We start from the raw sequence: 23928 nt of genomic DNA, 5'->3' as shown, positions 1-23928 counted from the left end.
GAGAGTCTTGAGTTGGCCTTTTCCTGGAGAGCATTTTTGGGTCGGGAGTGATAGGGGTAATCTGTGGCGGTTTTTTGGCTCTGTTGACTGAAATGGATCCTTTTCTTAAGGTCAGGTGGAACAGGTATGGTATTCCTTTTATGTTTAGGATCTCTTTAGGTAGGGTTTTTGGATCAAAGTGGTTGTGTTTGACAATCATGTCTTCACACGTTATGTTTATCATTCCAGACATCGCCACATTGAAGAAAACAGCTTTTGTGCTTGTGGTGGAATCAGAGATGATTGTGTTTACGGTATACCTGTGATAAACACTAGGTTATATGTTGAAACTTTTTACATAAAGGATTTGAATGGAGTGTAAGGGGTGGTTGACTTACGCGAACTTAAATCCCTCTTTTTTCGCATGATCTTCGCATGAATAATAGTGTCGATCGGTTTTTTGTAGGTATGCCTTTCCATTGCATTTTTTGCAGTGCACATAGAACCATGGGCGATTAAATTCAAAATCTGTTACGGTGGCCTGACATATGGCTTGATGTTGCTCTAATGTAGTCTAGCGGTTAGGATAGTTATATTTGACTTTCGTGCAGACAAAAGGATTAAAGGTGGTGGATGATACCGTGTTGTCTTCGTGGCCTTTTGAAAGCAATGCATCAAGTGTGATTGTTGGATTTGAGTTTTGGTTAATTTCGTTGAATCTGTTGACAACAATGTATGTGTTAATGGCTAGTGAATGAAAATCTATCGATACTGAAGTACGTGGGCATTACCTGTTGTGTAGGAGGGCAGGTTTGGCAGAGGAGGGTTTATGGCGGCAGTTGTGGCGGATGTCGATTCAAGTTGTAATGCACCTGCAGTGTAGTAAGAAGGCATTTAAATTAGGAATGTTAACTAATGTAAAAATACCTAATAAAAGTCAGATACAGTGCTTTAAAGTTAAACGCTAAGACAAAAGGAGTATCATTGTATTCAGTTACAATTGTTGATGTCACTGCCAAGATGTTTCCAATTGCATTCATGTCGTTTACTTCGTTCATTTTGTACGTCCAAAGTGTTATCTTGATCAAATTGTTGTTGTTAAATGTGCAAGGTATGTGATGTGAGTGATAAAGTTTTGAGTCTGTACATTGAATATACCATTTGTTAGCTTATTGAATTACCTTATGTCTACTATTGTTACTTTTCTTAAGTTCCTTTCCTTCCTTGTGACGATTCCTGAGATTCTTTCGATGCGGCCAATGTAATCTATGATACAGTACAGTTAGAGATAGGGGTACAAATTTATTAGTAATTTAGTTGTAGTATTTACCTGTTAAGAGTTTGTGATTGTGTAAGAAATCACAACACAATCCAAGAACTACCTTACAAATGAGATTCACAACACAAACAAGATACACGAATGAATGATTGATTGATATTAATGTTTAATTGTTCAGATACAATGATAAATATGAAAGAGAATATATAGCGAAGATATAAGATATAGAAATATAGATACAAATATTAGTTTCATCAAAAGAGAAAAGAAGGGTTGCGGCTACATATTTTGTAAGAACTGGGAATGGGTGTTCACCCTAAATTGGGAATAAGGAGTGATTATATACAACCAATTATTTTACACTAGTAGCCCTCAAGATCCTTTAATAGCCGAGTAGTCCTTGCACTTGTATACTTCACATTTTCAGTCCCCTCATCTTCAACACATTATCCTGCTAAGTCCTTCTGTACCTTTAACAAGAATTACCTTAAGTTAGACAAAATGTAATAACAAGATGATCTTGTTATACTTTTAACATCCCCCCTCAAGATCATCTTGAAACCAGATTAATAATCTCATGTTTATTACACAGAAACTCATGTTGGCTAATGCTTAGACTCTTAGTAAACAAATCTGCAATGTTAAGCTCAGATTTCACTTTGATAGTTTGTAAAATTCCTGCAGAAATTTTTTCTCTAAGAAAGTATAAATCAATTTCAAAGTACTTGGTCCTATCATGAAATACAGGATTTGCAACAATCTGGATTGCAGCATTGTTATCACAATAAAGTTCTACAAGAATTTGGACATTGACTTTCAAATCAAGTAAAAGGTTTTTTAGCCATATAATTTCACAAGTCACAGCTGCCATAACCCTATATTCTGCTTCTGCAGAGGACTTGGCAACTGTGGGTTGTTTCTTGCTTTTCCATGAAACAAGACTGACACCAAAAAAGACAGTGTAACCAGTGATAGATTTTCTAGAGACAATGCACCTTCCCCAATCAGAGTCAACATAGCCTTTGAGAATAAGTTCATTACCTTTCTTAATGTGCAAACCATTACCTGGTGCCTTCTTTAAGTACCTCAAAACTCTCAAACAGAGATCAAAGTGCTCTTGAGTTGGTGCATGCATGAATTGAGACAGACTTTGCACAGAATAGCTAATATCAGGTCTTGTAAGGGTTAGATATATTAACTTACCAATAAGCTTTTGATATACAGAGATGTTTTTTAAGGGTTTATGTTTATCAGAAACAAGTTTCAAGGTTTTGTTCATTTCCATAGGAGTCAAAGCAGGTTTACATCCAAGCATACCAAAGTCATTTAGAAGTTCCAAACAATACTTTCTTTGAGACAAACACACACCTTCTCTAGTTTCTAATACTTCAATGCCAAGAAAGTATTTCAAATTTCCAAGATCTTTAATCTTGAACTTGGAATTTAACATGTTTTTTACAAAGTTAATTTCCTCATTGCAATTGCCAGTCAAAACAATATCATCTACATAAACTAATAATGCAACAAAATTATTGTTAAGTTCTCTAGTAAACAAAGAGTAGTCAGATTTGCTTTGAACAAATCCACATTCAAGCAAGGCATTTGTTAATTTAAAAGTCCATTGTCTAGGAGCTTGTTTAAGCCCATACAAGGACTTATTAAGTTTGCACACAAGATTAGAGTTGTTTTGGTTATAGCCATTAGGAATATCCATGTAAACATCTTCATCAAGATCCCCATACAAGAAAGCATTGTTAACATCTAACTGGTACAAAGGCCAGTTGTTATGAACAGCCACAGAAATCATACATCTAACAATAATTATCTTAACCACAGGAGAGAAGGTCTCATCAAAATCTATTCCAGGTTTTTGATTGAAACCCTTAGCAACAAGTCTAGCTTTATACCTTCCAATTTCACCATTAGACTTGTATTTTATTTTGTAAATCCATTTACAACCAATAGGTTGTCTATTTTCAAGTAAATCAACAATAGACCAAGTATTATTCCTACTTAATGCTTCCATTTTCTCATTCATGGCATTTACCCAATTCATATCCTTACATGCTTCAAAATATGATCTAGGTTCTACACTTTTATTAAGATTAGTGGTGAAGCAGAAAAGTTTAGGACTAAGGTTAGCATAATTAACAACCTTGTTAAGACCATACTTGACTTTTCCATCCAATTGAAAATCAGAAAGATATTTAGGTAAGTTAGAATGTCTGTCAGATATTCTCAAGTTGACTTGTTCATTTTCAGGTGAAGTGCCCTCAGATCTCTGAGTTTCATTCACAAGAGATGTTGCAGGTTCATTGGCATATGCAGTTGCCTCATTTGGACTGCCAAGAGATGGTTCAACATCTCTGGTAATCATTGTTGGACTGCCAGACATAGAGAATGATCTGCCATCATCACTTGAATGAATCATGGCACCTTCTTGTTCATCACAGGGACTTACATTAATGGTATTATTCTCACTTAAAAGATGATCAAAGAAATTTAACTGATTAACATCAGGAACAGAAACTTCATTTATTTTTGTCATGACAAATGGAAAAATATTCTCATAAAAACTCACATCTCTAGAATGAGTAAAGGTTTTATTTTCTAGGTTAAACAATTTGTATCCCTTTTGAGAACTCAAGCACCCTATTAGAACACATTTCTTAGCTCTAGAACCAAACTTATCAGAATTATTAAGAATAGTAGCAAAACACAAACACCCAAATACTTTTAAATGTTTAACAGAAGGTTTAGACCCATAAATCATCTCATAAGGAGATTTACCATTTAGAATAGAAGAAGGTGTTCTATTAATAAGATAAGTAGCAGTTAAAACACATTCACTCCACAAGTACAAAGGAATTCCCCCCTGAAACATAAGAGACCTAGCCACATTTAGAAGGTGTCTATGTTTCCTTTCAGCAATGCCATTTTGTTGAGGTGTATAAGGAATGGAAGTCTGATGAACAATTCCCTCATGAGTGAACAAGGTATGCAGTTTGTTATTTACAAATTCAGAACCATTATCAGACCTAATGACCTTAAAATTGATTTGAAACTGAGTTTTTAGCAGTCGAATGAAGTTAAATATATGTTCAAAAACTTCAATTTTAGAACTCATCATGAAGGTCCAGACTGCTCTTGTGTAATCATCCACAAGAGTTAAGAAATATTTGAACCCTTGCTTTAGTGACGAAGGACTGGTGGCACGTGATAAAGCTACATATAATTGTCCATGACTAAAGATCGGTTGTGGTAAGTAAATTCCTATTTTATTTAAGGATTGCCCTTGGCTTTTGTTTATAGTCATTGCGTAACACAACTTAATCGGGAATTGTTTTCTTTTAAATGCAAAGGGCAACTCTTTGTCACTCTGGGTTAATGTTATGCGGGGGATGTAAACACGGTGACCGATAGTTGTGCCTGTCATTATTCGCGCCTCAATAACTCTGGGAAGTAATTGTGTTACTATTAGTCGAGTTCCGTTGCATAGGCCTTCTGTTTGGTTTAAGTTTCGCAGTAACATTATGGGTGTGTTAATCTTCAGTTGTTAGTGATGTGGTGGTAGTCCGTTGAAGTTAAGAAGGTTTAGGTATTCAGTAGGATAAAGAATTTCGGTGTCTCCATGATCTCCAGTGTGAGGCACTATTGTGTCTGTATTGAGGTAACTTTTGGCTGTTCCAGGAGCGATCTCAAGCACTTTGATGTTGATCTCGTCTGCTGTTTTGTTCTTGGGGCAAACTATTGCCTTTGCACATAAGCTGTTAATTGCCTTTGCACATAAGTCGTTAATTGATGGATTTTGTAAAGTATCTGCATCATATATGAAGTGAATATGAGAAGAAGATGATTTGTGTAAGTAAAGTATATGAGCAGGAGATGTGTGTGGATATTTCCATCTTAAAAAGTGGTAAAAGATGCAAGATAAGTTGTACAGGTGATGGTGGTACATAGGTACTATATAATGGTAGACGTTTGTGGATGCTTCCACCATAGAAAGTGGTAAAAGATGCAAGATAAGTTATACATCTAAGTGGTAAAAGATGCAAGATAAGTTGTACAGGTAACACAATGTACGTCAGACATAATAGGTGGTACATAGTAAGTTACTTTTTAGAAGATATATAATATAATGTTACTAGTGTTAGAGTTCTTTTCATATTCTTGTGAGTTGTGACATAAAAATTCAGTTATTCAAACCTTAAGAAGACATTCTTGCTATCAATCTTTCGTACTTTCAAACCTCATCTGATTCCTAATCTTTCAAAGACATCAACAAGTTACAAAGAATATTCTTTTAACACGTTTCTTGTCGCTCGTCCATTTGAGTTTTTTCATATCTATATTCATCTAGTCTTCAGTCTTCCAAAGACACCAACATGTAATAAAGCATATTAGATTTATAATAAAAAAAAACTATCATTATAACCGATCGGGGATAACAAACTAAAGGAAATCGTAAAAAGTAATTAAACACAAATAACGTTTTTTTTTACGAAACCAAAACAAGTATCGCCCTCATTTATTTTTTGAACGGTTCACAATCCTAACTCTCAAAATTCCATCCAGATAACGCAATGGCACATGTTATTTTCAGTCAGCAAAAAAGCTTTTGTACAACTGCTTCCTTTGGAGCATGTTTACATTAATAGTTTTTTCATGACTTAAAATTAAGTTATTAGATTTCATGGCAAATACAGTATAACAAGTCACTATAGGTTTTCTACATTGTTGATGCTCTAATGAGAATTCAACTAACATGTTCATTTGAACAAGTACCAAAACAACATATGCATCCAATGATAACCATTTTACCATTTTTTTTTAATAAAGAATGTTTAGTACAGATTTAAAGATTATCTCATTCGTTTTGTTTCTCATTTGAACATATGTCTGATATGCCGAAAGTCTACAAAGTTGATCTATGATGATTAGCAATTATTACAACAAACTTTCGCAAATGAGAGTTAATGGCCTTGCATGTCGAGCATCTCATCTAAACGCTTCAATCTCTCCATTCCCTCACTAATTAAGTAACGAACCCTCTGTCTGTCATTGCAATCCCTATTGTTTTCCATCTCTTGTCTGATTGTTTGCATCAGTTCACCTGAGAATATTTCAGTCAGAAATCTTTGAAACCATGCATATAGCTAATGTAATCAGAACTTAAAGTAAAATGGACTTCTTGTAACCAAAGCCTGTCACACTTTACTCGTTACCACTAAACGATGAAGCTGGGAGAGGAGGGAGGGACTTGAACGTATTAAACGGAAATATGGACGTCTTGTGAACCTGATTAGTTCAACTTTACACAATAATACTTTTGAAGTATTTGACAGATTAATTATGTTCTGTCTTTCAAGCCCAAAGCATTTTAAAGATACCATTTTTGAGGATAACTGTATAATAACATTCATCAAATACTTTCTGATAATATCTTATTCAGATATCTGAATTTCAATTAAACACCTTTAAAGATGCACATCCAAGAAAGCCCATACATTATGATGATATATGAAAATCAAACTAGCGAAACTGGTGTTTGGAAAGGGATTGCTGCAACACACACGCTACGTATGTGCAGGTAATGGTTTATTAACATTGCACATATATTTAATATTCTTGTACAAGAACACACTTCATTCTTTACATTGATGATGAAATATTAGACCTTAAAGAATAAATCCTAAAACCATGAGTAAAAGCTCTTTTTATTTGGTGTAAAACTTTAAATATACTGCAATTACAATTTTGCACTCTCTATAGCAGCTGAGCAAAAACATCAATTTCGAGTATGGTATGAAACACAAGTGTTTATATGTCACTGAAGAGGGGGAAGTATCATAACGAGTCTATATGGTTTAATATTATCTAGAGGTGAAAAATGAGTAGCCAGGTTGGATAATGGGTCCATACGGGTGATTCGTGATACAGGCCAATCCAAGGTGGGTCGATCCTACACTCTTTTATTTTTCTTAGACCTTTCAAGAAAAGAACTCCCTGTCTGAAAATTTATTGTCCACTAAACAAAAAACACAATATAAGTTGCAGCCCTTTATGTGAGATGACTGTTTAACTCTTTTTATTCGCAATGTATCAATTAAATAATTCCTTTAAGCTTTGTGGTAGTAGCAATAATAATAAGGGGTAGTATGGGAACTTAATCAAAACTATCTAACCTTTTCTACAAAAAATTGTACAATTAATAATAATAGTCTGATTTGTAGAATAAGCGATTTATTAGGTGTGTTCATGAAGCACAACCGGGGAAAATTTCAATCTGCTTAGCACATTTGACCAGTTTACATTGACTGCCAAGTTCCGAGCTTTTTAACCATCTAAGTCAAAAGTTCAAATACAACCCAATCAATAATGCGTCCAAATTGACACCTTCAATGTAATCCAATATTTTTTAAGCAAAAAGGTTTGGAAACAGCCTATAGTCTGATTTGTAGAATAAGCGATTTATTAGGTGTGCTCATGAAGCACAACTGGGGGGAAAATTTCAATCTGCTTAGCACATTTGACTAGTTACATTAAGAGCCAAGTTCCGAGCTTTTTGCCCATTCTAAGCCACAAGTTCAAATATAACCCAATCAATAATGCGTCCAAATTGCCACCTTCAATGTAATCCAATATTTTTTAAGCAAAAAGGTTTGGAAACAGCCTATTGTCTGCTTTGTAGAAATAAACGACTATAACCTCTAGATGGAAGAAGGTTTTCTTTGAAAAGTAATTTTGAATAAGCGATTTATTAGGTGTGCTCATGAAGTACAACTGGGGAAATTTTCAATCTGCTTAGCACATTTGACTAGTTACATTTAGAGCCAAGTTCCGAGCTTTTTGACCATTCTAAGCCACAAGGTCAAATATAACCCGATCAATAATGCGTCCAAATTGCCACTTCAATGTACCCCAATATTTTTTAAGCAAAAAGGTTTGGAAAAAGTCTATAATTTGACATTCTTGTTCAGTCACTCGGTAAAGATAAGCCAAAATGTAGTTACAGGTCAACTTACATGAAAAACAGAAACAGTTATTGTAGATATCCAGGGGATCTAAAATTTCTCTACAAATCCTGAAGTTTCCTGGTCTAAGACTTGTAAATGTTTGGTTCCTATTATCTGATCAAGGATACTAAAACACATGAAATACCACCTAAGGGGTTTAAAGTGCACGTGCAGACCTTACAACGTTTAGGCTTTTGTAGAGTAAAAGAAAAAGAGTGAAAAATTTGCAATGACAATAAATATTCGAATTATGTTTTCATAATAATAGTACATAAACTGTTTAGAAAACCTGAACCTATCAGATGATACTACCTCTGTTACTGGATTGATGACAGCACGTAATATCAAGGGTTTTGTCAAATTGCCTAGATTTTAACATGTGTAAAGATCATCGATCAGCTAATCTAAACTAAGACTCTAAGAGTATCTAATTTCTGAAATAGTATGGCACTATTATGACATGCTTGATGATCTGTCAAAAAGAATGATATAAGAAGAAACATCATTCGCCTCAAACTGAAATGAGATCATTGTAACTTATGTTAACAAAAAGAACTAGCTTGACTGTTAGATAAGTGGTAGCCATTTATGAGTCAGGCCTTAGAGGAAGTAAGTTATAAACACATTAAAGTTTTTTATATACATTTCAATTAAACTGCTTTGCCGTGAAAGAAAGTTCACCTTTACTGTGACCAGGAGCTCTTTTAGCAACTCGTAAAGCTTGCCGATACAACTTCAACACTCTAGCACGCAGAATGAAAGTCTGCAAATCAAAGGGGACAGCCATAAATGTTTCTCCCCTGCACTCCAATAATATCATATCAAAATCTACTTTTTGCAAACATTTTTCGAAACTATGGTACGGAATGGAGTATATCTTATGTACAGATCAAACAATTCTAATGCAATTCCATGAAAATTATAAAAAGTAGAGATCATAATGTCAACTCCTTTATAAATCTTTTTTTTTTCAAAGCAAGCCAAAGATTTTCATTAAAACCACCTCAAGAGGCAGAGGGAAAGAGGTACATCAGGTCACTGTCACACAAATAAGTCAATTGTTATGTAATGATTTATGTAAGCCATTATGGCTTTCAAAAGTGCCTAAGATACTCTGAAAGACTACTAAGAAAGCTTTAGACTGTCTTTGTTTCTCTGCTTAAAAGAAAAAAGAAAGAGCACAGAGAGCTTCACTTTTCCAGGATTTAACAAGTTCAGATGTCATTCTATCACACACACTCGAAAATGCATAATCGTTTGAATCGCTAACTTCCCCACTAACACCTAACTAACTCTCCCACTAAGCATCGACGTGTTGACTCCTACCACTAGAACAGAAGAAAGACCCCTGTCAAATAAATTAGACCAAAGTTGACAGCTACAAAACCATGGCATCAATTAGGTTACATTATGGTTAACAGGTCAAAGACACCGGGGGGCCACTTAACAAAAAATAATTACTTGGAATGACCAACTACGGCCTCGTTCTAATGAGACATAAAAGAATATGGTTCGGAATACATAAACAAGGTAACAACTTGAAACAGCATTGTTCAAAGCATAATGATCATTCATTACCCAGACAATGCTGAATAACACAGAGAAAGGCAAAATAGATTGTCAAGGAAAAGAACAAAACATTGTTTTGACAACAAACATGTCATAAAAGCCACGCAGGGCAATAACAACTGAATGGAGGAATGAAAGCATGCATCCTCAGGGATGACCTCCGGCTCCATCTCTAGCAATTCTTGGACAGACAAATGCGAACTAGAAGCAAGAGCAGTGACAAATGGGAAGTCTAAATCTTCCATACGATCAGCAGCATCAAGAAGAGCTTTAAACGCAGACGGGTCGTAACCCATAAGCTGTGTAACATCGACACCCGGAATATGACCATGCAAGTGATGCAAAGCTCTATGTCCACCTTCATTCATTGCGTGAGTCTGCACAATACTGAGTTCATGGTTGAATTCATCACTCTTAAGATATTTGCGAAACAAAATTGGGAGCCCTTCGACTAAAGTCTTCTTCTCAAGTGTGGCTCTAGCAGCTTTTTCATGGACACGCTTGTTGTCTTTTGAAAAATGTATGGCTTTAGCCCTCTCGGATTTCGCATCCATAATAGGTCTTTCAGACTGCACCTTGGCCTTTTCAAATTTGCTTTTCCAGCAGTCTCTATCCGCAACCAAAATAGGAAGTTGTTTCACTTTTTCTTGAACATCTTCTAACTCTTGCTCCTTGGACCTCAATTCATCACGCAGATCATCAAATGCAGTAACCTGCAACATGCGACCCTCATCACTCTCCAAAGCTTTGATTCTGTCTTTCAGCTGTATATTTTGCCTTTCCAACCGGCATCTATCATCTTCGGACAAATGAAAACGCCTCTCGTACTCTGCCTTTAACAAATGATATATGTGGAAAAGCAAACACGGCACAAAAGAAACCAAGTGAGCAATGGGGATAAATACGTGTAATCGTGTATACATCACAAAATTAAAAAGAAAGGAAGGATGAGAAAAAGAGGAAAGGAAGGTAACAATAGTATACCAAAGAAGACATAATATTGATCAAAGAAGTGTTGGCGAAGTCCACAAATTCTCTATGGGCTAAACGCTCAACCGCCATCATCCTGCTTGGCACCGTTATGTTCTGAACGTAGTCAACTTTGTCTTCATCGTCCTCGAGATCACTCTTGTGCTTCACACGAGCAAATTGGGGAATGAAAATTCCTTCTGTGCATCAAAAGAAGGAAAGTCTTCTGCGTGAACGGAAGCATCTATATCATCACCAGTATCTTCATCAGTATCTTCACCTTCCTTACCCTCCCCAATGTCACATTCCGGACCAGTCACACTTGCACCATCCCCGAGAAAACCCCTAACATCTTTCTTAGCTTTGCCAACCGCTGCAACGTTTTCTTCTTCTGACTGCTTCAGAACTAATGGACCATTTCCCTTACCCGGACCACTAGATGTGGAAAGAGGCTTGCCGCCAGCAACCAAACGAATACGACGGACGAGCGAGTTCGGACGTACATTCTGAAGCATGTTTGTAATAGACTCTTTAGGAGAGAGAAGATCAACATGTTTCTCCTTAATTTTTTTAGATGGAAGAACAGAAGGGTCAGTTGCTTTGCATTTTCTTTTCTTAGAACTGGCCAGAGTGCCAAAAGGAACAACAGATGCCCCCGGAACAGTACTCGCATCAACATACTCCTCCAGAACATTAGTATCAGCGTGCGCCACTGAAACAGTATCAGCAATACATGCCTCTGGATCCTGAAAACTAATCGCATCTGCTTGAGGGACCTCCGAAGCAGCATTCAACTCGGCTGTAAAATCACGAAGAGGAACAGCTGGAGTGTTCACAGGATGCGGAGTGAAAGACGCATTGCCGTAGCCATTCCTCAAAATTTTGGACAAACCCATTGCTGCATGGCAAGATGAATTATGCTAGCAAATAAAAGACACCAAAACAGTAAACGAAGCCATAAAAGTATAAGTACTACAATATTACATAATCCGGAACCATACCCTCTTCTCTAACACGAATAGTAGGGATAGGGGGATGATGAGCCGACTTAGAAACCCCAGCAAGGTAGAGAGAATAGGCTCCAGAACAACAGGGTATCGAATAGGTTGGTCAATCAGTTTGTTCAATAAAGATACGCTAAACCCACGACTGGGAAGCGGAGCGGACATATTCCATTTTGATCTCTTGCGCATCACTCCGGCAAGACTAAAGTTGGGAGGTACTATGGAAGAGTTCACATAAAAGAATCTACTTTTCCAGCCTTTGATGGACTCCAGAACCCCGGACACACTCACTAACCTCATCTTCAGAGTGCTTTTCGAATGTATACCAACAACCAACTTATAGAACCTACGGAATAGGGTGAGGGTAGGCTCACCATCATGTGCTCGGCAGGCAAGCTCAAACATACCCAAACGAAGATTCCCATAAGGATTAATCTGGGAAACATAGACTTTAAAGTGATGAAGTACGGAAAGATAGAAATCGGTAAAAGGGAGGTGAATATTACCAAGTTCAAAAGAAGCGCAATAAAGATATGTTTTGAGAAGAACGAATTGAACTGTCCTCTGATCTAAACTACAGACATGTGATCCAAATCATTCCTTGCCATTCAAAATAATATACGAGTATAAAAAAGGGGCAAAAAGCAAACCTGAGCGGATCGAAACAGAACTAGCTCTGGAAAGAGGTGAGAGAACTCAGAAAAGAGTAGCTTCGAGAGCAGATCTGGGGAAGGTAGTAAGACTCAGAAAAAATAAAAAAGGGGTCAAAGAAAATGACAAACGAAGGGTGAGAAATCCTTTAAATAGAGGAAGCATATATATATATATATATAAAGGGGGAATGAAGTGACACTTTAAATGTGATGGGACGTTTCACAGTACCCCTTCTCGTGAAAGACACCTGTTGTGGAAGCCAAATCGAGGCAACTCAAATTCCTGAGATAAACAACCATTAATAATAAAGTATAAAACAAAAACTGAAGCAAAATTTCGTTTTAGTTTTTCTTTTTGGGGGAAAGAAGCATGATAAGACACGCTGCTTGTTCAAAACATTTTGTGTACATTGCTATTCGGCTCCGGCCCAAGCGATAGTTGCATTAACACATGCTCCGGACCAAGCAACACTTGTAATTGTCCTCGCATTCACACATGCTCCGGACCAAGCAATAGTTTTCCTCGCATTCATATATGCTCCAGACCAAGCAATAGTTTCCTCGCATTCATACATGCTCCAGACCAAGCCATAGTTGTCCTCGCATTCATACATGCTCCAGACTAAACAATAATCATTCTCGCATTTCTGCATGCTCCAGACTAAGGCATTTATTATCCTCGAGTTAAATGCATGACTCAAACCAAGTATCAGTCATCCTCGAATCTATGGCAGCCTCCGACCAAGCAGCAGAACGCCTCAGATTTTGCACCATCAACTAAAAGAGTGAACCTTGAACTTAGCATAACACTAAGCTGGGGGGCTTGATAATGTACAGTCCAGATCATAGGACTTGGACCCGTACCTAGCTCAGTCAGCAAAGTAGCCTAGTCAGCATCATCAGTAACAGCTCACCATTCCGGAGGTAAAACAGCGGTGTCCAGATGGAGCTGCTTGACTCCTCCGGACCAGATACTCCAAGAAGAAGGCCACTGCTTAGGCAACACGTGGCCGACCATTCTGACAAGATGACGTATGGATAAGCCAATCACCTTGAAGGAAAGTACATCCTCAATGGGCTCCAAACCGTACTAACTGAACGTGGGGACCAAGCACTCAGATCTTGTCTCCCCATCCTCTATAAATACCTATCTCAAATCCTCATTTGAGATGGAATACTTCACACACACATTTCGCTCTGATAATTTGATGGCGTGGACTAATGTCTATCACCGGAAGGGAACCGCCAGCAAACATAATCAGCCTTCTCCTAACCTTTCCTCAAGCAAGCTCATCCCTAGTAATTAGACGATGAAATACGTTTAAACACCAAGCTACACCACTAGTGCTTATAGATAAATGTTTTTTTAGCACAAAATAAGCAAATTCGCAGTTTCTGTTTTTCCACATAAACACTCAGAAGTGAATACTGATTTCAAGATGTGCAATTAGCTAATAAAAGCTGCTAAGAAAATGCAATCCTAAATACCCTCTTAATCTGCCACACTTGACATTTTTCCATCTATAAAAGAATATTTCATAAGCAACTTGAAGCAAATTTCAATGCTTACACACTACAATAATAGCGTACATCTATCTTATAAGCACCGACATCCATAACTAAACAACCTCTTAATCAGAATAGACATGTAGTAGTTTATCATTCATAAGACTGAATGAAAAGGAAAAAATTCCTAGCAAAAGAGATGATGGTCCAGAGTCCAGACAGGTTAAAAGTCGTCTAAATTGTTATCTTTTTTAACGCATATATTCTCGTAAATCATTTTGTTTAAAATACGAGACTTTCTTTAGATTATATATTTTTTTTTCTCATCATACTAGATGAAGACAATATTTATAGCCAAACTTGAAAATATGAAGATAGAACTGCTAACCCAAACCGACCCATTACCCTTTATCAACTTGGCTATTTGGTAGCTCTAGTACAACTTACTAAGTTACTAAACTACATACCAACACATATAGACTGATCTAAATGACACTTGAAAAAGAAATATATAACATAATTATGGCTGCAAACAACCAAAGCCAAACTCAAACTCGATCTTTAATCAACGGAGCACATTTGATAGCTCGAATGGGTTCCAAGGTATAGAAGGGTAGCATGTCCCCTGAACAACATTGGATCCCCATTATGACCTCCCCATAAGGTTTTTGTGTCGGTGAGATACCTTCACATAATACCCATATGATTTGGGCTTCCCCAGGGATTGAACCCTCGTCTCTCAACTTCACATATGGACCCAAGCTGCATTGGTAACGGGTATCACTCAATCTATCGACGGATTGGTGGTTCCATGATGCATTGCCGACTGACCCGAAAGCTTGAAAAAAGCATGTTTATAGCAAAAATTGTAATTCTCATAAATGATTTTGTCTGAAATACTAGATTTTCTTTAAACCATATATTATTTGTAATCATATTATACAAGCTAAATAGTTATAGCAAAACTTGAAATTTTGGAGATAAAATCCGACCCATTACCCACCTTGACACTATATACCAAAACTTGAAATTTCAAGTGTCCAACTGACACTTGAAAAAAAAACATATAACTGAATAATGGCTGCAAACAACCAGAGTCAAACTCGAACTCAAATCAACGGAGCATATTTTTTTACCTCGAATAGGTATTTCGATGCAGACTGACTTGAAAGCATGAAAAAAGCATGTTTGATTTAAAAAGAGCTATTATAACACCTCAATAATATATCAAATACAAGTATATAAAAATGTTAAGTAAACCAAAAACTATTAATTTAATCAGAAAAAAAAAAAAAAAAGTATCACTGCATTCATTCATTTTAATTACAAGGATTCTACATTCTATAAGCTAAATTCTGAAATTTGAGTTCTTAAACTAAAATAACCCTAAAATTAAACATAGTATATACTTCAATAAATAAATAGTAATATATATATATATACATAAAGATATATATGTTTATGAATAACCATACCTGAAATTTTTTGTATTCTATGAGTTGTTTCAGACCTCAGATTCTTCTCACCATAAATAATCCGGGTCGGGTCTAATTGATCATTTTTAGTTACTTCCGGAAGTGTACCCGTTTACGGGGTAGATACTTTTTTGAAGATTTCAAATTTTGCTGTAAAATTAAATTAAAACATAAAATTTATAAACTTTAGTTGGTACATGACAAGTAGTTAGTTACCATCGGCTTAGAGTAGGACCGGTAATTTTGACACAAACCTATTAACATGACACAATATGTTCTCTTAGTGTCTGATTTTAATAGGTTTCGTGCTTTAATAAATCTAGACTTATTAAGACTATTTAAAATTTATGTTTTAATAGATCTAAATTTTTTAGATCGGTTAAGGTTATACATATTTATAAAATACTAAGAATTGAAATTATGATTTGATATATGACTTGTATTAGTTAAGACGTCTATGAACTTTTATAATGTAAGGATTATTATCGTTATGTATTAGTTGAGATTTATAAGAGTTTTTGTATTGTTCAGATTTTTTTTTATGTATTAGTCAAATATTTTATAAAATACATATTAACATTCCTAACAGACCTTAAAAGGTGCATATGTTAATTTTCGTGTCTTTTTTGTGTTTGGAAAAAATAACACGATTAGTTAACATGTTATGTTCATATTTAACCTTAACAGATTCGTGTTTTAACAGGTGCATGTTTTAACATGTTTCGTGTAACTTGTTATGTCTGCCCTAGCTTAGAGTCATCTAACATAAATTTATTTTTACATGTAATTTTTGGTAAATCTTATAAATGAAAATATTAGGTCAAATAAATATAGAAACACTCAAAAACGCTTAATTATAAAAAAAAACTCTTGTTTTACAATTTTGTTTTTTGAAAAAACATGAAAAACAATAAACATGATAGAAATCATAGTTCTTTAAAAACTTTTCAAAAAACAAAAAAACACGGTTTTTACTTTCCAATGGGAAATTAGAATTTTTTATTTTATTTTATGTTTTTTCATTTTTTATTTTATAAATTTTAAAAACTTTAAATTATATTAACTATGCTTATGCTCTCCTCCTTGCGTTGCCCGTTGTCACCCCCTCCTCGTCAATATATAACAAATTAAAGTAAACTATTGTATAAAAAAAAAAAAGGTAAAGGTAATTGATATTTGAGGTAATACTTGATGGCTTGATGCTATACAAAGTTTGATGTAGAAAAATTTGGACCAACCCCTGTTGGGTCATGTTGGCTCAAGTCACTCCTGATATTCGAGATTTCGAGGTCGCGTGTTTAAATTCGATAGTAGGAATACATATTCATTTTAAGTTAAAGACTAAACATTTGGTGTCGCATTAATTTGCACCAAAATTCGATGTGATATTGAAGATAGATATCTTACAAGAAAATCGCACATGTTTCAATCCTAAATCTGTCTTGTACCTTCTATTGTTTCAAAGAGCCAAAAATGGCATAATTAACAGGACAGACCTTACAACAAGAAAATCCTCAGGGACCTTCCCAAAAGAAAAAAAAAATCAAGTTGCTCAAATATTCAAATCCTTCAGCAAAACATGCCTTTCGAAATTGACTATGATCTTCTAACTGCAATGTACATCAAGAAACTGAACATATTCTCCTAAATCTACAAACAATGACACGATCATGACTCTTAGCGCGGTTTTTTGTTGACAACGCCCTCAAGAATGCCGTTAGCTAGGGTGTGCTTCAAGGTAGAAGGGTCAACGTGATCGCCTAATTGGAAGGAAACTGAGAAGTCTCCTGGCGGACAGAGATTTCGTGTTCGCATCTCGAACACCATATTATGGGCTTGAACCTTTTCCTGCCCTGTGTTTGTAACTCCTTGAATTGTAATCGTTCCATCGCCTTGGATATCAAATTTAAACTCTGCAGATTAAATGATGCCAACGAATCAGTCATTTGTAATCTAAGTCATAAAAATGACAAAAAGTGGTTCTGCAGCTTTGTTTTATAACCATTGCCATACTTCAAAAGGACATCAAAGGGTGAAAAAAAAAATCCAACTGTGACCAATTGACTGTAAAGAAATGCCTGCCAATATAAAGGGGATGTTCGAATGTGCGGCTGATAGCTTATTACAACTTCTAATCAAACTGATTGGCAGATAATGATTCTGATTCTTATGTTCAAAATCATATCGGGTCAGCATAATTTGGGTGATGAAAACGGGTCAATACATGTAAAAGAGTCTAACTAACCTCAACTTTAATCAACTAATTGTCCGATTTTTCAAATGGTAAAAAACATCTAATCTAAGCAGGTTCAAGAGGTTATGTCCCAACACACATTCATTTGGACTTCAAACATTTTACTGGTAACCAGTCAAGGGGGCCTGTTTTACTTTGCTTTTTAACGAATTGAAATGTCTCGTTCACTATCTTTTACCAAATTATACTGCTTTCCAGTAAAAAGACTTCTAAGCACTATAGGTATATGGAAAACTTTAACATAAGCAGCTCCTAAAAGACATGCACCATACAATTCCTTTTAAGTTTTTCTTTGTTATGCATCAAATTCTAGTGATCACACAACTCTTTTTGTACCCTCAGAGCTGTGCATTATCTGTTTCTTTAAACCAATCGCATAGTGTAAAGGACTATTCCACAACTCGTAAGCAGGTGGTCTATAAAGCAAGTCATATTTATTAGCCAACCTAGATGAGATAATTATGGTCTTCCATAAAGCATAAGATCAAATTAATTTTACTTCTGCAAGTGTTGGGAGTGGTGCGATACTTACTTTCATCATTCTGGACACCTGGGAGAGCAACACGAAACAGAAAACCATCATCTGATTCAGAAATATCATGTGCCCCGATAAGTGGACCTATTTGCCCGCTTGCAGCACTCCCCGAAACAGCTACTCCATATTTAGTGACTGACAAAATATCTTTAAATTCTTTCTCAGTGGTTTGCTGAGGCAGAAAAACCATTGCTGGCAGTTTCTTCATAGGCAGGATGACACCATTCTGTTCTGCCATATCAGTATCAAAATGATCTAGAGGTGGGCCGGTGTATGGGATACAATTGAGGGGAGCGACAGCAATTGGAGGTTGATCAGCCAAAGATGGGTGGGATCTGAAATTCACAAGTAACAACCAGTTCATAACAATGAAACACTTCAAATTGAACTACAAAACTAACTTTTGTTCCCATCAAAGTATATATATATATATATTTTTTTTTTATTTTTTTGAACAGCTAATCATCATCAAAGTATATTAATACATAAGAATTGATAACTTTATGAAATAATCTATCCTATCCAGGTAAAGTATTTATAAAAAAAATGACCTGAAATTGGAGTTGACCATTGGACCACTACCTAATAAATGGCTCAGCTGAAACTATGTTTAATCTCTATTGGGTCAAGCAGTTGATTTCGTAAAGGAAATGAATATAATAGGAACATTGCTCAATGCATATATTACAGTTATTACTTTATAAAACCTCTTAAACGATTTTAATCAAAACGTTAATCATTATTGACATTCTTACCATTTATATAATTATAATTCTTTTGAATGAGAAGTGTTCCTAACCCATACAAAAAGCTAACCATATTAACATGGTACTCAAAATCCTACAATCAGTATTGCAAACTATATATAATATAAATATAGCTTCTGATTGGCATTGAACTACACAAACCCTATTAGCAGTGCCGCCAGTGCTTCTCAAACTCATAACTGGTTTATAAAACTCAGTATCAGCTGGACAAAAATAACACAGAACAACTAAGCACAGTCATTTGTCTACAAGAAAGTACAGATGTCCAAAAACACAATATAACATATTTGGAAAAAATCACAATAAAAATGTAACTCGTAAGACTTGAATGAAAAGTTTTGAAAATGAAATTCATTCTTTTGCATTCAAAATACCTAAACTGTCATAAAAAAAAGGAATAAAATTAGTAGCATGGTTTTCTACAGGCTTCTCCCCTCATATAGAGGAATCAAGACCAATTAAAACTAAAAGATTAAAATCACAAATGCACGTGTCTAGGCGCTAAATATAAGGGTAACAGGGTGATCATAGGCAGGGTAGGACATGAAAATTAAAGATTGATTTTGAACCTGATTTTCGAGCCAGACATCAGATACAAAAACTAAAATCCTTGCATCCAGCTTGTTTATGTGCATATCTGAATGCAAAATGCATACTATGCGCAAAGGAAGAAGCCAACCATTCAGCGGCTTGGTGAGTCAACCAGAAAAACCAAAATAAGGGTGTGCAATGTCTGCAACTCACCTCTCCCCAGAGTACAAATTAAGTAACACTTTTCTATAATCTGCAGAGTTTAAATTTGATATCCAAGGCGATGGGACCATTACAGTTAAAGGAGTTACAAACACAGGGCAGGAAAAGGTTCAAACCCAGAATATGGTGTTCGAGATGCGAACACGAAATCTATGTCCGTCAGGAGACTTCTCAGTTTCCTTCCAGTTAGGCGATCCTGTTGACCCTTCCACCTTGAAGCACAGCCTAGCTAACGGAATTCTTCAGGGCGTTGTCAACAAAAAACCACGCCAAGATTCATGATCATGTCAGTGGTTGTAGTTTTAGGAATTAGGAGAATAAGTTTAGTTTTTTGATGTACATTGCAGTTAAAAGATCATAGTCAGTTTCGAAAGGCATGTTTTGCTGAAGGATTTGAATGTTTGAGGACAATACAACCAAAAATATATATGATTCCGAAAATTGACTATCCTGTCATAAAGAAGAGAGAGATGAAGGAGGAGCCAGGGCCATGAAACTAGAAAATACAAATTATTCTAAAAGGGATATTTTTTTAAAAATTATGGAAATTAGAAGCATTATGGAAATAAGAAAGAGGGGATATTTAAAAAAGTATTGATATAAGAAGCATTACGAGTATGAAAATAAAAAGCGGAGGATATTCTTAAAAAATATGGACATAAGAAGCATTAAAAGTAATCAAGAGTAATAAATGAAAAGAAATACCTCTTTGGGGACCAAAAGGAAAAGACATGACACCACGAGTGTCGGGGCTGGAAGAAGGAAAATTATTGCCTTGCAATTGAATGTGAAAAACAAGATAAGCAAGGGGCCTTTTATATTAGTTGAATACGAAGGCGTCCCTTTTTGCTAGACGATGTGGGACACTGAATAATGCTATCAACCAAACTAAATAGGCATGTACGTACAGATTTCTTAAGCAATTGACTTCTTTGTAGAAACATATGGTGTTCACGCATTAGAACATTGTAAAAAAACTCAAAGACAACATTCCAAACAAATGAAATAAGATCCTAGGGATATCTAGGATCAACTTCATTAAGAAGTTAACAATAGGTGTACACACATTTGAACATTCAAATTATACTATTTAGTATACATTCATAATAAATATATATCTCCCAATCTCCCATAACGTATTTGTTCAGAAGGTTTAAAATTAATTCATTTACATTATAAACTTAATCACATATCATCCAATCCCGATCATAACCATCTTCCAAAAAGAAGTAGAATGGTGGGGACAAGCTTGACCCTAGGAGCCATTTTGACAGCAACTATTGTCCACCCCACAAGAATAACTCCAAGCAACTCCCATAGAAGGTCTTGCCCAATCATAAGTTCATAACTATCTAAAAGTTCACGGCCTAATACATTTATTTTTCAGGCATGTAGTATTCTCTTTTGAACATGTATTTGGTCTAAGTGTATTAACTTGAAGCACACATTAGATTTCAACAAAAAGAAGTCTTTTGTATATAATCTCTACCCTATTTATTTTATGTGATATATCTATTTGATCAATAGAATTGTTGAACTAGGATGGTCTTATATTGTCCTATTGGATGTCTTGGAGGTAGAACACAATACAAAAACAAGTAATTTCTATATACAATCCTTGAATGCCAAACATAGAGTAAAAAGAGTCAAACATAACCAAGAGAGTACATAACTTCTTTTTGAGCCACACAAAAAAATACCACATTTAGATACATGGTGAGATTTTTTTTCCACTTGTAAACTAGAACCAAGAAAGAGTTTTAAAGCTAAGTATAACCATCGAATTCATTTATATAGCCTAGAAAATGCAATGATGGTAGTATTAAAATTAAAAAAAAATATTTGAACACAAGTAAAAAGGAGATTCCATCGTATCACGGAGTTAAGCGTGATAGCTTTCAATAAAAAGAAACTTATCTTTGGTTATATTTGGTAAAAAAAAAAGCGCAATAGAATTTCCAAAATAAGGGACATGAACAAATACTTATAGATTGTTAAGCATAAAATGGAAAGTTGAGCTATTAAGAGAAGCCAATTGACCATAACAAAGAGCCAAAAAAAGAGAAGCAAACAAGTAATTCCAATATATTGCTAAAAAGGTACTTTTATTTCAACCAATTTTCGCGCTTTCATAATTTAGATGTTACTTCAATTATACTTTATAGTTTATACCGAGTAACATTTATCCAAATTACATCATCTACATGCATACAACTGACTTAAAAGATATAATCTTTAAAATGAAAAAAAAATGGATATCGGAAATTCAACCCCAGACCATTTAGAACCTAGAGGACTGGGAACTCCACCCTAATCCTTCTTAATTAACTTTTTAAAAAGTTCATCTTTTGAGTCTTATGAAACAAATGTACTCATCTTCGGACAAAAATCAATGATCAGCATACCATAAAGGACTAATCTTTGTATTTAAATAAGAGAGAACCACACTCACCTAGGACCTCCTATCTCTCCCTTATTTGAGCTTTAATGGTATTAATATGAATTTATAACCGTTGCAAGTTCAAGTCCCTTTTAAAAGAAAAACAATCATATCAGTAATAACACATAGTTTAGATTTACAGAAAAGAAGATAAATTCTTAACAAACACCTATACAGTATATAAGCCTAAACCCTAAACACAAATAAAAGGTTTTTTCTTTTTTACTTGGCTCCAAAAAAAATTCAGAATTTTCATAAGTGTACAACAGAGTGAAAAAATCTTGTTTACCAAACTTGCCAATTAGGATTTTGCAATCTAAAAGCAACAAAACATTCATTCAAAATACAAAAATATACAACATATATTTTTCAACATCCAAAAAGCATGAGCTTTTTACCTAGGTCCTAGGATCTATAAAATAAACACAAAATAAAATATAAAAACCCAACACCAAAAGAAAATCAAAACTTTAAAACGAAGCAAAATAACTGATTCACCAAATGTAGCTACAAAACAACATGTACAAATTATATAATAAATTGGTTTCATACCATAATAAGAAGTTAGGGTTTATTTGTAAATCCCATCAAGAAATATATATATATAAATATTAAATATTACATGTGTGTGTATATACCTATATGTATATATGTGTGTATATATATATATAGCAAAAGTGTAACATACCCGTTGTTGGGAGCGGCCATGAAAGAGTCCAAAAGGGTTTAAAAAAGTTAAAAAGAAAAGGGTTTTTGAGAAAAAAAAAATTTTTTTTTTTTTTTTTTTGAATAGAATGAATAGTGTGGAGTTTAGCAAAGGTTTACGAACACACAGCTTGCTTTTATAAGCGAGTCGCTCAACTATTAGTACAAATCTACATTTATTGTTGGATTGACTTTCTATCATAAAATATATGAATAAAAAGTAGATAATTTTAGGGTTAATTGTAAATAGTATACGTGAATTCAATCCGGTCTTTATTTTATACGTAAAACTATTAAAACAATCCTAAAATATTCAAAAATGACTGGCTATATAATTAATTGGTTACCACTTTAATTTTACATCATTGATTGTTTATCTGGGTTGCTTAGACTAAGAGGAGTGGGAAGAAAGGGAGGAAGGGGCGACTTGTGTCATGTAGTGTAAGAAGAGTCACCCCTTAAAAAAGGTAGAAATGGGTGGATTTTGGAGAATGGGACGACTTGTGCCATGTGGCATGTGGGGTAGGAGAGTGTTGTATGTAAAAAAAGGTAAAAATGGGTGGATTTAGGAGAAGTCGGCGAGGGGGGTGGCGTTCAGGGCGACTTTGGCTTACTTTGGAGTACAAAGGGGCGAGTTGTGGAGGTCGGGCAAAACACAAGTCGGGCAAGGGGGGTGGTGTGGGGGGTGACTTATGATGACTTGGGGCGAGAGTCGGCCAAAGTTGGCACCACTCCTTTGAGTCTTATGTTGATTTAATATAAGGAAGTGATATATCTACAACAATTTTTTGTCGTTTACAACAATGCATGTTTTATACAACTTTTACAATGTATTGTATAACATATATATTTGTTGTTGATGACAAAAAATTATTGTAGGTATATCATATATCACTCCCATTTAATATATTAAATAAAAGAAAAAATATGATATATATATATATGTATATATATGGGAAAGATAATTATAGTACAAGCATTTAAAAAAGTACAAGGTTTTCTCTCCTTCTTCTTTCTTCTTCCT

The 23928-nt window shown here is 35.0% G+C and overlaps 3 protein-coding genes across 6 annotated transcripts; all 3 read right to left on the bottom strand.

The window, feature by feature from the left end:
* Positions 1-6055: 6055 nt before the first annotated feature.
* On the bottom strand, positions 6056-15590 carry LOC122603113. Of its 2 annotated transcripts, none has more exons than XM_043775731.1 (3): positions 15451-15590; positions 8956-9074; positions 6056-6371 (listed from the first exon to the last, which is right to left on the bottom strand). In XM_043775731.1, the coding sequence occupies exons 2-3, from the start codon at positions 9059-9061 to the stop codon at positions 6232-6234; spliced, it is 246 nt and encodes an 81-aa protein (XP_043631666.1). In that variant the 5' UTR covers positions 9062-9074; positions 15451-15590; the 3' UTR covers positions 6056-6231. The 2 variants fall into 2 exon arrangements, with proteins under 2 accessions (XP_043631666.1, XP_043631667.1); XM_043775732.1 differs by lacking the exon at positions 15451-15590 and adding an exon at positions 14661-14806.
* On the bottom strand, positions 10581-13487 carry LOC122603090. Its single transcript, XM_043775703.1, has 5 exons — positions 13384-13487; positions 12699-12752; positions 11814-12390; positions 10828-11732; positions 10581-10672 (listed from the first exon to the last, which is right to left on the bottom strand). Exons 1-4 carry the CDS (start codon positions 13485-13487, stop codon positions 10980-10982), a joined length of 1488 nt encoding a protein of 495 aa, XP_043631638.1. The 3' UTR covers positions 10581-10672; positions 10828-10979.
* A 1281-nt stretch (positions 15591-16871) lies between the features above and the next one.
* LOC122603805 (alpha-crystallin domain-containing protein 22.3) lies at positions 16872-22983 on the bottom strand. Of its 3 annotated transcripts, XM_043776618.1 has the most exons (4): positions 20465-20526; positions 19576-20209; positions 18237-18574; positions 16872-17363 (listed from the first exon to the last, which is right to left on the bottom strand). In XM_043776618.1, the coding sequence occupies exons 2-4, from the start codon at positions 19593-19595 to the stop codon at positions 17128-17130; spliced, it is 594 nt and encodes a 197-aa protein (XP_043632553.1). In that variant the 5' UTR covers positions 19596-20209; positions 20465-20526; the 3' UTR covers positions 16872-17127. The 3 variants fall into 3 exon arrangements, with proteins under 3 accessions (XP_043632553.1, XP_043632554.1, XP_043632556.1); XM_043776619.1 differs by lacking the exons at positions 19576-20209; positions 20465-20526 and adding an exon at positions 22888-22983; XM_043776621.1 differs by lacking the exons at positions 19576-20209; positions 20465-20526 and adding an exon at positions 18791-18877.
* Positions 22984-23928: the final 945 nt, after the last annotated feature.

The sequence above is a fragment of the Erigeron canadensis genome, chromosome 6 (assembly GCF_010389155.1).
Source record: "Erigeron canadensis isolate Cc75 chromosome 6, C_canadensis_v1, whole genome shotgun sequence".
Taxonomy (NCBI): domain Eukaryota; kingdom Viridiplantae; phylum Streptophyta; class Magnoliopsida; order Asterales; family Asteraceae; genus Erigeron; species Erigeron canadensis.
This window is presented reverse-complemented; position numbering and strand designations above follow the sequence as displayed.

Bases quoted from the DNA above. Each gene is read 5' to 3' on its own strand.
- LOC122603090 (XM_043775703.1), bottom strand. From the start codon at position 13,487: ATGGTCGGCCACGTGTTGCCTAAGCAGTGGCCTTCTTCTTGGAGTATC. The intron at 12,753-13,383 runs GTGAGCTGTTAC...TGTTTATCTCAG, and splicing joins GCTGTTTTACCTCCGGAATG to GAATTTGAGTTGCCTCGATT. The intron at 12,391-12,698 runs GTACTGTGAAAC...ACATGTCTGTAG, and splicing joins GGTGTCTTTCACGAGAAGGG to TTTAGATCAGAGGACAGTTC.
- LOC122603805 (XM_043776619.1), bottom strand. From the start codon at position 22,907: ATGGCCGCTCCCAACAACGG. The intron at 18,575-22,887 runs GTATGTTACACT...TGTGAATTTCAG, and splicing joins ATGGCCGCTCCCAACAACGG to ATCCCACCCATCTTTGGCTG. The intron at 17,364-18,236 runs GTAAGTATCGCA...TTTAATCTGCAG, and splicing joins AGGTGTCCAGAATGATGAAA to AGTTTAAATTTGATATCCAA.
- LOC122603113 (XM_043775731.1), bottom strand. From the start codon at position 9,061: ATGGCTGTCCCCTTTGATTTGCAGACTTTCATTCTGCGTGCTAGAGTG. The intron at 6,372-8,955 runs GTGAACTTTCTT...AAATATTCTCAG, and splicing joins AGCTCCTGGTCACAGTAAAG to GTGAACTGATGCAAACAATC.